The sequence below is a fragment of the Caretta caretta genome, chromosome 18, assembly GCF_965140235.1.
Source record: "Caretta caretta isolate rCarCar2 chromosome 18, rCarCar1.hap1, whole genome shotgun sequence".
Classification (NCBI taxonomy): domain Eukaryota; kingdom Metazoa; phylum Chordata; order Testudines; family Cheloniidae; genus Caretta; species Caretta caretta.
In genome coordinates this window covers 14,769,020-14,782,658 of record NC_134223.1, presented here as the reverse complement: position 1 = coordinate 14,782,658, position 13,639 = coordinate 14,769,020, and the positions used below count along the sequence as shown (strand labels likewise).

The window sequence follows — 13,639 nt, the reverse complement described above, 5'->3', positions numbered from 1 at the left end:
GTCATTGTCATGGGATGTGTCCATCTGCCATCCAAACCAGACTAGGAGCATCCTTGCCCTCTGGCTTCTTTGTGTGAGTTCTGTGCCCCGTGCCCAGCACCTGTGCCCTGCGCTGCCTACACTTACATGGGTGTAACTCCAACCCTGAGAGTGGAAGGGCCCCATGTGTCTGTGGGTGGCCAAGGGACCCTGTTGTGTTTACAAGAAGGAAACCCATTGGCTGGCAAGGCCAGAGCCTCTCCGCAGGCAGTTATTTATGGAACAGCCCTCTGAGAGCCCTTGGCACATATAGCGTTTCACATGACAGGTTGGGGGCTATTTTTGGCCTGTGAATGGAGCCGCTCTGAAGTCTGGCCCTCAATGTCCCCGTCAAGGGTACAGCACCATGTCGCGCTGGGAGGATTTCGCTGCACCACTCTGTACCTGGCTCCATCCCCAGCTTAAATTGTTCCCCAGGTAGGACGCGTTCGCATGCTCTGCACGCTGGCTGTATCTCGCTGCTCTCTGACACCCGGCTCGCTTCCCCACCGCTTCGGGGGAAAAGCTGTCCCCAGGAAATGGGCCCAGGCAGCTGTGGCTTTGCAAACCCTCCGCTGCTTGAATGAGTTTATGTGGCATGGTTGCCCCTCGTCATGCCTCTGGGGAGACGCAAGAGGCCAAATCCTCAGCTGGTGTAAACTGAAGTCAATGGAGCTGTTACCCCAGCCAAGGATCTTGGTCAAGGAGGTCCAGGCAACTTATAAAGAAGGGATAAAACGTGTGGCGAAAGGCGTGCATTGAAAGAGCAGGTGCAATCCACAGAGGAGTCTGCACCTGAAAGGACTTTAGATCCACTGAGATCCACTCAGCAATGGGCCAGACAGTGTAAGAATCCGCCACATCCTAGATGCACAGAAATTCGTCTGTGCCCCTCTGGCTTCTGGCAGTTGCTCTATGAACTCCCCAGGGTGCCCCCTTATGCTAATGCAGACGAGATTCGAAAATCCCAAACTGGAGCTACATGGCATTTAAGATCATTTGATCCTAGCTCACCACAGAAGGTGCTAAGGCTTACGCATGTTAAAGCCGAGGATCGTCTCCACTATTTAACTGCTGCCTGGCTGCCATAGGTATTAGATGTGTCTAGGAGTGATGCCCCCTGTCATGCTCCTGCATGTACAAAGGTGCCTTCGGGGAGGAGGCCCCTGCCAGGCTGATGGATAGGCCAAGATCTGTCCTCGCATCCCATTGGTTTCAACCTCAAGAGAATGGGGATGGCAGTGAAGGAACCAGAGGGGAAAGGGTTAATTGAAGATAAAAGGCTCGAGTGGCACGGTGGCCTCATCTCGGTGGGTACCTGGGTGCCCCTCCCCAGGGACCTTGTCCTCACTGATCCCCCCCTTGCTTTGCCACTGCAGAGATGGAGAATTTCCAGTACAGCATCCAGCTGAATGACAGGGACTGGGCAGAGTTTTACTCGGCTTCTGAAGAATGCAACTTAATCCCGGCTGCCCTGGCCACGGCGGACGAGCCGGGCTTCAGTGACCTTGAGCAAGGGGACGGCGAGGCCGGCAGCCCCCGCCCAGCCAGGCTGATCACAGAGAGCGCAGGCAGCACGCCAGCTCCTGGCCCAGGACACCTCCCTCCACATTGGGTCCCCGGAGAGACCTCCCCGCCCCGGCCTATGCCTGGGCACCTGGCCCCGGATGAGGGTCTGTCGGGCAGCGAGGACCAAATGGATCAGGGCTCTGGCAGCAGGTTTCTGCATGAGAGCGACACGCCCAGATCCCCCCAGCAGACTCCACTGATGCCCAGTGCCCAGGACAGGCAGCTGCCTTGTTTCTCAGGGGCCAGCTCTGCCAACCCAGCTAGCCATGCCACGGAGAAGCCTCTCCAGGCCCAGGACAGCCCCCGCAAGGAAGTGGGCCAGGCCACAGAACATGCAGTGGCCTCCCCATTTGCCATACAGGGAGGAGCAGGTCTGGCCGTAGTACCCCATGGTTACCTGCCAGAAGGAGCTCCACAGAAAGGGGAATTACCAGGGGAGCATCTACAAGGCAGTCCAGAGAAGACAGAGTCTGAAAGGCCAGTTCATGCAGCGGATGTGAGCTCCCCAGCGCTGGCTGCTTCAGGGGGGATGGAGAGGCCAGTGGAGGAAAAGGCAAACTGGTCTCTCTGCTTAGAGCCTGGGCTGCCAGACCCAAACAGTGACATTTCCCAGAATCCATCTGCAGAGCCCCTGCAGCCAACGTGTTGCAGAATACCAGGGGAGAGCCGGCCTGCTGGGAAGAATCCAGGGGAGCGTTTGGGTCTAGGTCCAGCCTTGACTGCCCTGGGCTCCCCTGACGACTCTCCGGATGTCATGCAGCCCAGAGGGCCTGTACCCCGGGGAGAGAGCCATGAGCACCAGGGAACGCCCGCAGCCGCGGGGACACCGGCGCACGGGGCTGTGGCTCTGGAATGCTCGACTCCAGCGATGGGGTTTTTAACCCCCTCTGCTCTACTGCGAGAGAGCAAAGGGGAGGGAAGTGTGGCCAACCCAGCTCTTGGGGGGCCGGAGGGTGAGGATGAAGCTCATGCCCCCTGCAGCATGCTGGGGGATGAGGGGCGAGGGTTGGCACTAGGGGGTCAGGCCGTCAGCGCTCCCAGGAGCAAGGGGGTGAAAGGCCCTGCAGTGCAGCCCTTCCCAGGGGAAATGAAGACCAGTCGTGCAAGGCCAAAGCAAGCAACTGATTTAGGGACCCATGAGAACATGTCGTTGAATCAGAGCAGCAAACCCCCTCCGTCACAGAGAGAGGAGTGCGAAAGCACCACTGGGAAACCCCTGCGTTTTGGAAGCACGGTGGCATTTGGAGGGGATGCTGAAGATGGAGCCCAGGGAAGGCAGAGATCTGGGCTCCTAGGAGGGATGTTTCATCATCATTCAGCAGCTGAGGACACTCAGGAGGGGGCCGGAACCACCCTGACCTCGCTGGAGATGGATGACTGTTTTTTCTGTGACGCCCAAGAGCAGGAGGGGGAGATGAAAACCCTGGGTGGGGTGGAGAAAACACCCATGTCTCCCTGCGAGAAGGAGCAGGAGGTGCCTGAAATGTACGGGCCTGAGATGTACGAATATTTCTTTAACGAACCTGAAGGAAGTGGGGGAGGAAGCCACAAAGACACCTTTGTGGAGCCAGTCAGGATCAGCAGCTTGGAGCAAACTTCATCACCGGGCGAAAGCCAGGAGGACCTGGGGTCAAGCCCAGCCGGAGAGCCCAGCGGTGTTATCTCCATCCCCGAGGTTTATGAACATTTCTTTATGGATGGAGTAAGAGGCAGAAAGAGCTGGAGGGCGATCTTCCTGAGCATGCCTGCCTTGGAGGCAAGAAAAGCCATGGTGGCTTTGAAATCCCTCCTGCAAAAGCCAATGCACCTGGTCAGACACAATCCCCACAACCGCGGGGTCCCGGTACCACGAGGTTCCATAAAGAGGCTCCCCCTTCTCCAGCTGACACCTCATGGGAGAATCCAGCTGAAGCCAGAGGATTTAGGAATGGCCCCTGCACGAGCAGGTAAACGTTTGTTCCTGGCCCTGGCTGGTCCCTTCTCGCTGCCCCAGTGTTTAAAAACGTGGTGCTCCCTTTTAGAAACAGGCTCGCTGATTACATAGGAAACTGAAGCCATAGTGTCCTCAGGGCTACAGCCCAGAACCACTGCTGGATTCCCCAGGCCCTGAACTACCCAGTGCCTCTGCCCCAAACCCCGTCTGCAGCCTCTACGCTGCTCTGGGGCTACAGCCCAGACCCAGCGCTGGGTTTTCTGTTTGCCTGTAGCTCCCAGCACGGCACTGAATTCCCCAATGCTACAAGCTACACTAGTTTCTCCAGTGCCCAGAACCAGCCCTCCACACCTTGGCACCAACACACTGAAGTTCCTGATGCTGCTGCCCAGAGATAGTGCCACTGTCCCTCTTGTTCTTTGTTCTGTGAATCATGCTAATCGCACGGTTCCATCCCCTTCATTAGCCTGTGGTCCCATTGTCAAACGTGCTGGCGGATACGCCTGCAACCCAGGAATCCCTCGGCATGGTTAAGCCATAGCTTGGTCATGCATAGTGAGACCCAAGTCATGCATTAACCATGTTCCCTCACTGCCCAATCAGCCTTGGACTTTGGCAGGGCTGTTTGGGAGCTGATCCCAAACTGTTGCCCGTTCTCCCACCACTAGCGCATTCCTCTGCTGAGCAATAGCAGTTGTTAGCATCTTGCAAGTCAGCTTTCCAGGGAGGGAGAACTCAGTGACATGGAGTCTGGGGATATGCTGTGTGTAACTTGCTTTTTTAATGCACATCCACCAGTCCTGGAGCAGAGGTGGTCACAAACAGTATGCAGGCAATCCCGTCAGCCCACCACCAGTGCCCAGCTCCCTGGGGGCAACCATCCCTCCAGAACTGACTCTAGTCAGAGCCCAGAGCAGAGAGAAAAGCAAACTCTCCTGGCTCCCTGTACACAAAACTGTATGCAACCCGAACTAACACCACCACAAGCATTTTTTCCAGGACTAAAAACTTGCTCGCACACTAAGAACAGGAAGGAAGACTATGTGTAAAGACTGGTGACAACTGATCTGTCCTTCTCCACACTAGTCAGGGAAACCAAGCTAGAACTCTGCTAGCAACAAGTGTGTTTCAACCCAACTGTGGACAGGGCCCAACAGAGTGCAGAATCTGCCTTTGCTGCGTGCCAATACGCGACGGTAAATTGGGGAAGCTTGAGGCTGGATTTCTGTTTGAGGGGTCAATGGTCAGGAAAGCTGTCTATACCAAGATAGCGTGATGATTGTGCCTGTCACAGCCCAGGCACACCGGCTCGGCAATGTTGGCAGGAGAGAAAGGCAAACTGGGACCTTCCCACACTTAGCCGTGCAGAAACAGACGAGGAGAACATTAGACCCAGGGCTAATTTAATAAGCACCCGCTGGAGCCGCTAAAGGTTACTCAGGCGTTGCTTATGACTGTGAGTAGGCGAGAGAGGCTTTAGAGAGAGGCTGGGAATTGGAGGAGAGGAAATCTGACCCATTAGGACAGCCACCGTATTTATTTAAAAGTTTACACTGTGCTTAAAGCCATGGTGCCTCCCCGTTAATATTAAAAACAAACAAATACGTCTTGAGCCCTCCCCATGGGTGACTCAGCAAAGCTCTGCTCTTTATCTGCCCGGAGAAAAGACCCTTTGCCTTGGTGGTAACTAATTAATAAAACTGGCTTTAATTAAAAACCTGATCAAACAAGCAAACAAACCAACCCTCTTGCAACATGCCTCGAAGGTTGCTAACATGGGGAAGCCAACAGAGTAAGAGATCCCAAGCGGTGTCTGCCATAAGCCCTGGAGAGCAGCCCCGAGACTCCGAATGGCCATGATGGAGTGCAGGGGGAGCGGAGGCTTCTCATAGAACTAATAATCATGCTTAGTTCTCTTCCATGTTGCTTTTCATCCATGGATCTCAAAGCACTTTACAAGGATGGGTACTTCTCATTAACCCCATTGTACAGATCGGGAAACCACCGCATTGTGGGTCACCCAGCACAGCCAGGTCTCCCCTGACTCCCCACACAGGTGGTGCTGCTGGACCACCCTCTTCCCAAGAGGAAAGCTTGCCTGGTGGTTAGGGTTCTAGCGTGCAACTCAGGAGACCTGGGTTCAATCCCCTGCTCTGCCACAGACTTCTTGTGTGACCTTGGGCAAGTCACTTAAGGTATGTCTACACTGCATTGTCAACCCAGGGCCTTGGGACCCAGACTCAGTGTTTCTAAGCCAACACTGCAGTGTAAAATTGCATTTGCACTTGCTGGAGCCAGGTCTCACAGTGACACTAACGCATCCATACCGCACTACACAGACCTTCTGACTCAGGTGTGTACCCTGAGCTGTGTTCACCCTGCAACACAACAGGCCTGAGTCACAGCGGTAGGATGCTGAGAGCAGCATCCTGTGCGCTCCCTGAACCAAGTCAGACTGATGTGTGTGGAGAGAAGGGGGCCATAGGTTCCCACTGGCATCAGAGCCTGGGCTTAGTGTGTGGTGTAGACATACACTTAGTCTCCCTGTGCCTTAGTTCCCCGGCTGTAAAATGGGTATAATGACACTTCCTAAACTCAGAGAGGTGTTGTGAGGATAAATCCATTAAAGACTTTGAGATGCTCATATCCCCCGGTAAATGGAGCTAGATAACTTAGCTAGATAGGCCTGCTAGGTTCCCAGTTAGCACAGTGGCACGTCACTTCTCTACATAAATTAAAAGCTACTTTCAAACTCTTAAGCTTCTGCTTGGCCACAAAGTCTGAAAACCGGGTGAACTATTTAAAACTGGGTAGAATGAAAAGATTAGGGGGACGTGTCTTCCAGAAATGGACCCATGTTCTCCAAAAATTATAAGAAGAAGGGGATTGTGGCCGACCCCATAGGGAGAGGAACGCTGTACAACATTGCAAAAAGATTCTTTCTCTCTTCCTTTTGAAAAACTTAGCAGGGGCTTGGTGAAAAAGACAATGACTGTAAGGCTTAAATACACCAGAAAGACTTACGGCTGAAATGACCAATGTAACAGGAGTATGATTAGTACCGTTTGACCCTTAGCTTCAGGTTGTTCTTCCCGCAGAAAGGCCCCACCTTCCCCTAGCTCTCACGCAGGAGGACATGTGCCTCGTCTTTGTTGCCTTTGCCTCCTGGGCCGTGAAGACATCCGATCTGCAGGCTCCGGATGCATGGAAGACTGGTATGTAGGATGACCGTGCGGGAGAGGAGAAGTGCTTTCCATAAAGGGGAGGGGGAGATGCATGGGGGATTTGCAGGGGGTGGTGGGGGGGGTTTAACTTTAGATAATGTCGGAAGGTTAACCGACAGGTTACATCCTCACGCTAGGCAGAGCGGACAGGTTGGAGCAGAATCTCTCTCCACTGTAGAAGGGCCTTTTCCTGCTTTCTGAAATGTTCTGTCCGTCCCCAACTGCTTCTAGCGTTCTCTCTCACCCAGGAAGGGCCTGATTCCTATCTCTCACTGCTTTTACTCCAGCGTAGCTGCGGCTGACTTTAATTATAGTTTGAAGCAGGAGGAGAATTCCTTTAGTTCTGATTAATCCTGTCCTGTATCCGGACAATGATAATATCACCACATCCTATCATGTCTTATTGCTTAACCTCTTCAGTGTTCCCTAAGGTGACAAAGCATGCATGGGGAAACATCTGCCTCCCAAGCTAGCCTAGGCATGCCGAGCTCCCAGGGAAATCTGGCGTTGGAAGGGATGGACGCTGCTATGGTCTGCTGGCACAGAGAGGTGGAACTGGACACAAGACCCCAAAGGGTTAATTAGCTGGGAACGTTTCCGCCAGGTGGTTAGAGCAGAGGGTGAGAAATCAGGAGTCCTGGGGTTCCATGCCAACCTCTGCCACTAACTCACTAGGGTTGAAATTCACCCCGTGCAGTGGGGCCAACATAACACCTGTGTCCATTGGATGAGTCACCGCGCTGTTCTGTTCCTCAGTTTCCCCATCTGGGAAGTGGGTGTGATGATATTATCTACGTTAAAGGGGGTTTGTGAGGCTAAATTCATTCATTTTTGCAATGGGCTTTGCAATCCGGAGATGAAAAGTGCCATACTTGTGCAGAGAAATTGTTCATTAGCTGTGACAAGGAGAGACACCAGCATGAACAACCCATGGTTGCTCTGCAGCAAAAAGGCAATCATATGCAGAGACTCGTGTTCTGAAACTCTGCTCCAGAAAACTGTTTGCTCAGACTAGACCTGAAACCAGGGCTTTGGAATAATCCTACAGCTTCATTTTGGAAATGTGTTGGGGTCTTTTCCAGTGTTACTGGCAAACGTCGGCACCCTCTCTGCCATCCGGTACTTCAGACGGCAGGCCATAGAAGGACGACACGGAACCTAGACACTCCCACATGGCCCAGCCAGAGACACGTCCTGTGGGCCTGCGAGGAAGAGTCCAGGAGACAACACTCACTGCACCTTGCCCTTTGGCAATAAAATGACTGTTTGCCAATGGGTCCAGTGGAGACATGGTTCTGGAATCCAGGCTGCAGAGTCCTGGCAAGGAGCAGGGTGCGAGAAAGCAGCACCTTTGCAATGAAATCTGACATGTAATCTGTTTGTTATAGGCATTATTTGCATTTTGTTGCACGGGGTAGAATTAGGCCCAGTGCATGCTGGTTCAATTCTGCTCTCTGTCTCTGCCTCGGTCAACATAGCGACGGCGATCGGGGCAGGGCGGGGAGTGAAAAATCCACACGCCTGACCGACGTAGCTATGCCAGACTAGCCCCAGTGTAGCAACAGCTCAACAGAAGAATGCTTCAGTCAACATAGCTGCCATCATTCGGGGAGGTAGAGTTCTGTCAGTGTAGACTGTCTACACTACAGGGTTATGCTGACATAGCTATGCTGGTATACAGGGGAGCTGGAACACTTTGTATAGTGGGGGTGCTGAGAGCCATTGAACCAAACTCTAAACCCTGGATATAATGGAAACCACTTCAAGCCAGGGGGTCCTGCAACACCCCACCGGCCTCTAATTCTAGCACCTATGCTGGTCTAGTCCCTGTAGTGTAGAGATTTTCTCTCTCTCCTCTAAGTTCAGCTGTTTCACTTTGCTACACCATCTCCTATGGATAGCTAGGTAGCTTAGGGTGACCAGACAGCAAGTGTGAAAAATCGGGACAGGAGGTGGGGGGTAATAGGAGCCTATATAAGAAAAAGACCCAAAAATCAGGACTGTCCCTATAAAATCAGGACATCTGGTCACCCTAAGGTAGCTGCATGCCTTGTTGTGTGTTCCAAGGGGAATTGTATCCATTTTGTCCCTGTCAGCTGGAAGTTGATGGCTGCTGGCACAGGAGACTTTTGATAGTGGGGAGCCACAAAGCAAAAGGAACCGGCGCAACTCCTCAGTCTTCTGGTGTCCAGTGATCTCAGCTAGCAATGGGGAGGCTTTCTGGAAGGAAGGGAGAGGGTTTGGGGAACAATCAACTCTCCCCAGGTAATATCTCCACATTGGCAGCTTTCAGGCTGGCTGCTTAGCCGATTGGTAGAGCAGCAGTGAAACTGGGAATGTATCCAGGTGACCCTAGGCTGTGGCTTGTTTAACAAAGTTCAGACTTTCATGGCTTGGATCACGTCAAGGGAGTTCATCCTCTTGGATGTCAGTGCTCAGAGTCATTGTGTTTATGCCAATGGTGCATTTCAATGAGGCTGCAGTAGGATTTCTGGAGTCAGTGCCCTGCTTTGCTGTGCCAGAGGCCTCAGGTTCAGTGCACTGGGGTGGGGAGGACCACGCAGGTAGGATGCACTCTGCTCCTACGGGGGAGGTACCGCTTGGCATCATTCAATAAACGACTCCGCTGACCGGCTATGCAGTAGCACTGAGGGGTCCTGAAAGGGGCCGGTTTAACCCTTCTGGGCTGGATGCATTGAGGGCTTCAAGGTCAGAGTATATAAAGGGGCTGGGGTAGGGGAGATTACAAATGAGGAGAGACCTAAAAGACTTTGATGGGGAATGCAGAGGCTGGCAAAAGGGAAAATACCAAATGACTATGGACCAGATGGTATTCAGATACTGCAATCACAGGTACTAAGCCCCTCGGTGGGACTTCTACTTTATGGCGTTGTGGGGGGGGGTGGTTTGAAATGAGTGTTGGGGGGCACAGAAAGGGGCTTTGGAGAAGATGTGACTACGTGAGAGAACAGGCTGGTTGGTGGGTACGAGACCTCGCTAAGGCTGCCAATTTTGGTTGGATGTATTCCTGGAGGTTTCATCCCGCGACATAATCTTTTAATTAAAGGTGAATCTTTAATTCCTGGAGAGTCCAGGACAACCCTGGAGGGTTGGCAACCCTAGACCTGGCTGGAAGATGGCAACAACAAACTGGAATGCCGTTAGATGGCAACGTTCACAGACTTGTTTCCCCAGCAGGGCTAGCAAGTGCGCTGTTTGCTGCTGGAGGAGCCATGGGCAGGTGTGAAAAGTGTCCTCGGAAAGTAAGCTGGGCTGGGGGCACTGAACATCCAGGGAAGGAGGAGAGAGGACAAAGGTGCCTGAGATCCAGGACCGAAAGGGGTGAAGCTTAAGAGTCTTGTGTTAAGGGTTAGTCGCCCTATAACACCTCTGCAATTGTGCCACAATGGACCCTCTGCCTTAATCTCAGAGCGCCCTCCTGTGCCCCAGAGGAGGTACTGCGGCTAATGTCAAGCTGCTAAATTGTCCCTGAGACTTAGACTTTGATTCTGTTTTAGACTTCTTTTTTTGCTGGTGTTGGTTGTTACATTGTGGATAACGCCTAACATCTTGATCCCTATAAAGGCATGAACGCAGAATGTCTACAGCTCCAGGCCTGCACTGCTGCACACTGGGCTACAGCCCTGTGTCTCCCCGGAGGGAGATGTAGCCGACTCATCTCCTGTGTGGTTCAGACACAGACATAACACACCCTGAACCCTGGGTTGCCTTAGAAAACCCAGTCCTCTTGTCAATGATGCCTTCACCAGATAGGCTGGGATTGGTAGCCTTTGCTAACTTCACCACTCAGTCAGTCTTCCATCTTACCCCCATCCTTTACCCGTTTTCTGTCTACTCGGCTGCAAATTATCGGGGGCATAGTACAAACAGGCACAGTAGGAGGCTCTGCCAGACAGCTCTGCCAGAGCACCGCAATCCCAACGTGCCGTTCCCTCCCTTTTTTGGGCATGGCCTAGGCGATCTAATCAATTTTTGTTCGTCTGTGATGATGGGGGGGAAAGGATAACTCAGTGGTTTGAGCATTGGCCTGCTAAACCCAGGGTTGTGAGCTCAATCCTTGAGGGGGCCATTTAGGAATCTGGGGCAAAAATTGGGGATTGGTCCTGCTTTGAGCAGGGGGTTGGACTAGATGACCTCCTGAGGTCCCTTCCAACCCTGATATTCTATGATTCTATAATTCCAGCCATCAAAGCACACAGACCTCTTGTCACTCGCACCATCCCAGCCCTACCTTCTACATAGGTGCTGGAACTAGGGGGGCAGGGGTGCTACCGCACCCCCTGGCTTGAAGTGGTTTCCATTATATCCAGGATTTAAAGTTTGGTTCAATGGCTCTCAGCACCCCCACTATAAACATTGTTCCAGCACCCTTGAGCTTCTCGCCAGAGACTTTCTCAAATATCAGATGGTGTCAAACGGCAGGGACATAGCTCAGGATAGCTACCATGCTCATCACTGGTGACCTGCTGTTATCAAGCCCCCAAAGGCTGCAGAGCATCAGCAGGGAGCACGTGGTCCAGCCAGTCCCCCACCCCAAACTCCTGACCACCCCTTCCATCTGTGGGAAATAACTAAGCCATAAAATGCTCATAAGCCTTTGGCGCTGGTTCCTGAATCTGCCTTATGAAGTAAGAGATGTTTAGCTATGCCCTGGTAATACGGACTATAATGGAGTGTTAATGTTACTTATTGGGGGGATTTGAGGCGCTGTCTTTAAAACCATGCACTATTAAAGATAAGAGTACAGCTATATAGTAAGCTCTTAGCAGTAAAAGGAGACCGTGGTGGGTACATGCTGTATATAGATGAAGTATATTAGTTGTACATATGAAATAAATCTCAGATCATTTTTGGCTGAATAATGTGTTGGAAGCTTCCAATACATTTTCTATTTCATTTACCTTAATTCTGGGGTCTGTCTATTTATACGTCCCTGCAAAATTTCCACGTGGTTCACACACACCATTTAATGGGTATGTGCCTAACAAACGATCAACCAGTCATACAGCCGCCTAGCACACACGTTTCAAGGCATTGCCACTGTTACAGAGGTGCTGAAGGGAACTGGCCATTGAGGGCTAAAGTAGATGACTTAATGACAAAGGTTTTTTACAATCACTTCTCCCGGCACAGCTTGGAAAACACTCACTATTGGGGCTTGATCAAGAGAGGCACTTCTTCAACCTCCAACTCCTACTGCCATCGGGGCCCGGGGGAGGGGTTCTCTTCCCAGTCCTGCTCCGGTTTTATCGCTTCCCAAAGAGCCAATGAAGGGATTTCGGGAATGGGGGGGGGGAAGGGGAGGAAGTCCATTGCATAGTTCTGGCTCAGAGTAGCCACTGGTCTCAATTCATCATCAAGTACCACGGGCCCATTTGTGGTGCTTTTGGCAGGGCGTTGCTCTCCAGTACTGCAGTAGAACGTGGCGTCCAGTTCTGCACAATTATAGGGTCTAGTTTGAATTAAATCCAACCCAGAAGTAAGCTGGTCTCTGCAGAACATTATGAGCTAAATAAACATATGGTACAGCGAGATAACCAGTCTGGCTCGGGCCAACAGCAGGCCTCAAACCCATGAGCTTTTCCACAAGCAGGAGAATCTCATGATTTTAGCACTGCAGAGCTAGTCGGTGGAAGCAGGAGTAGACTCGCAAACCGCAAGTGTGAACCGATGACTAGGAGGGGACAAAACCCCACATGCTCTTAGTCTGTGTTACAGACACACAAACTGGGGCTTCTGTTTATTGTGCCCCAAAGACTCTTCTGATCAGCGGGACACTCCGTGACACATAGGGTACCTCTACACTGCAATACAAGCCCCGCGGCTGGCCTGGCTCAGCTGACTTGGGCTCCTGGGGATCAGGCTATAGGGGTATAAAATTGCAGTGTAGATGCTCAGACTGTAGGCCTCCCCTCTCACAGGATCTCAGAGCCTGGGCTCCAGGTGAGCCCAAATGTCATTTTATCGTCCCGCAGCCTGAGCCCCACGAACCTGAGTGAGCTGCCCCAGGCTCTGAGATCACAGTGTAGCCATCCCCTAAACGACAATCATTTTAAAAACAAACACTACTCCACGCGGGGTGAGGAGAACAACAAGAGAAACACCCCTCCTAGGAAACCTCTGGGCTGGAGACAAGTCACACAACAGTCTGCACCAGAGGCAATGAGTCCCCATAATGTGAGGCACAAGTCAGGGATCCAGGCCCTCCTTCTCCGACGGATACAGCCAACCGCTGCTCATCACGGCTACCTGGGTTCTCCTGTCTGCAACAGCATCAGCGTCCAGGCCTGGGTAGTTGTACAGACACGTCCCCCTGGAGCAAACGGTAATGCTGCAGGCACTAGGGGCGTTCAGACATTCGCGTATGTTCAGTTTCACTGTTTACCCAGCCAGAGCACATTAACCGCCCGGCCCATTTTCCGTGGCAGGTGGGAATACAGAGACCACAGCATGGTGGGTGGGTAATGGGGGTGTCAGCTGGAGGAATCCAACTATTTCATTAGCCAAGGCTTTCCGGGGAGTTGGTAAATTACACTGGTTAAAAAAAATAATCAAAGTGGGGAGGGGGGAGTGGCAGACAGCTCTTTCCGCTGGAAACAGAGTATCTAGTGTTTGAGGGCCTGAGCAGGGAGAACCAAAACACTGTGTTTGAGACTTAGCAGTTTGCGCTGCTGGCTGTATAGAAGGCATCATTAATGCAAGACTAACCTCTAACAGCTCCTCTTTGGCTTTTCACTATCCCGTTTTTTTTGTTTGTTTGTTTTTTAACCAAATCACCAAAATCTGAAGGGAATCAATGTTCTCCTTTCCACCCCAGGGGCAAGAACAAGACTCAGTGAGCCATGTACAGCGCTCCCACTGGCAGGCACCATTG

General features: G+C 52.1%; 1 protein-coding gene across 2 annotated transcripts; it reads left to right on the top strand.

Annotated features, from left to right (window-relative positions):
- Positions 1-309: 309 nt before the first annotated feature.
- PERM1 (PPARGC1 and ESRR induced regulator, muscle 1) lies at positions 310-11,671 on the top strand. 2 transcript variants are annotated; one of them, XM_048824864.2, is made up of 4 exons: positions 312-456; positions 1,398-3,533; positions 6,619-6,735; positions 7,827-11,671. In XM_048824864.2, exons 2-4 carry the CDS (start codon positions 1,400-1,402, stop codon positions 7,904-7,906), a joined length of 2,331 nt encoding a protein of 776 aa, XP_048680821.2. In that variant the 5' UTR covers positions 312-456; positions 1,398-1,399; the 3' UTR covers positions 7,907-11,671. The 2 variants fall into 2 exon arrangements, with proteins under 2 accessions (XP_074977163.1, XP_048680821.2); XM_075121062.1 differs by lacking the exon at positions 6,619-6,735 and having other exon boundaries at positions 310-3,533.
- Positions 11,672-13,639: the final 1,968 nt, after the last annotated feature.

Excerpts from the sequence above, each read along its gene's own strand:
- PERM1 (XM_048824864.2), top strand. The coding sequence starts at position 1,400 with ATGGAGAATTTCCAGTACAGCATCCAGCTGAATGACAGGGACTGGGCA. Across the intron at positions 3,534-6,618 it reads AATGGCCCCTGCACGAGCAG|AAAGGCCCCACCTTCCCCTA; the intron begins GTAAACGTTTGT and ends TTCTTCCCGCAG. Across the intron at positions 6,736-7,826 it reads TCCGGATGCATGGAAGACTG|TGTTACTGGCAAACGTCGGC; the intron begins GTATGTAGGATG and ends GGTCTTTTCCAG.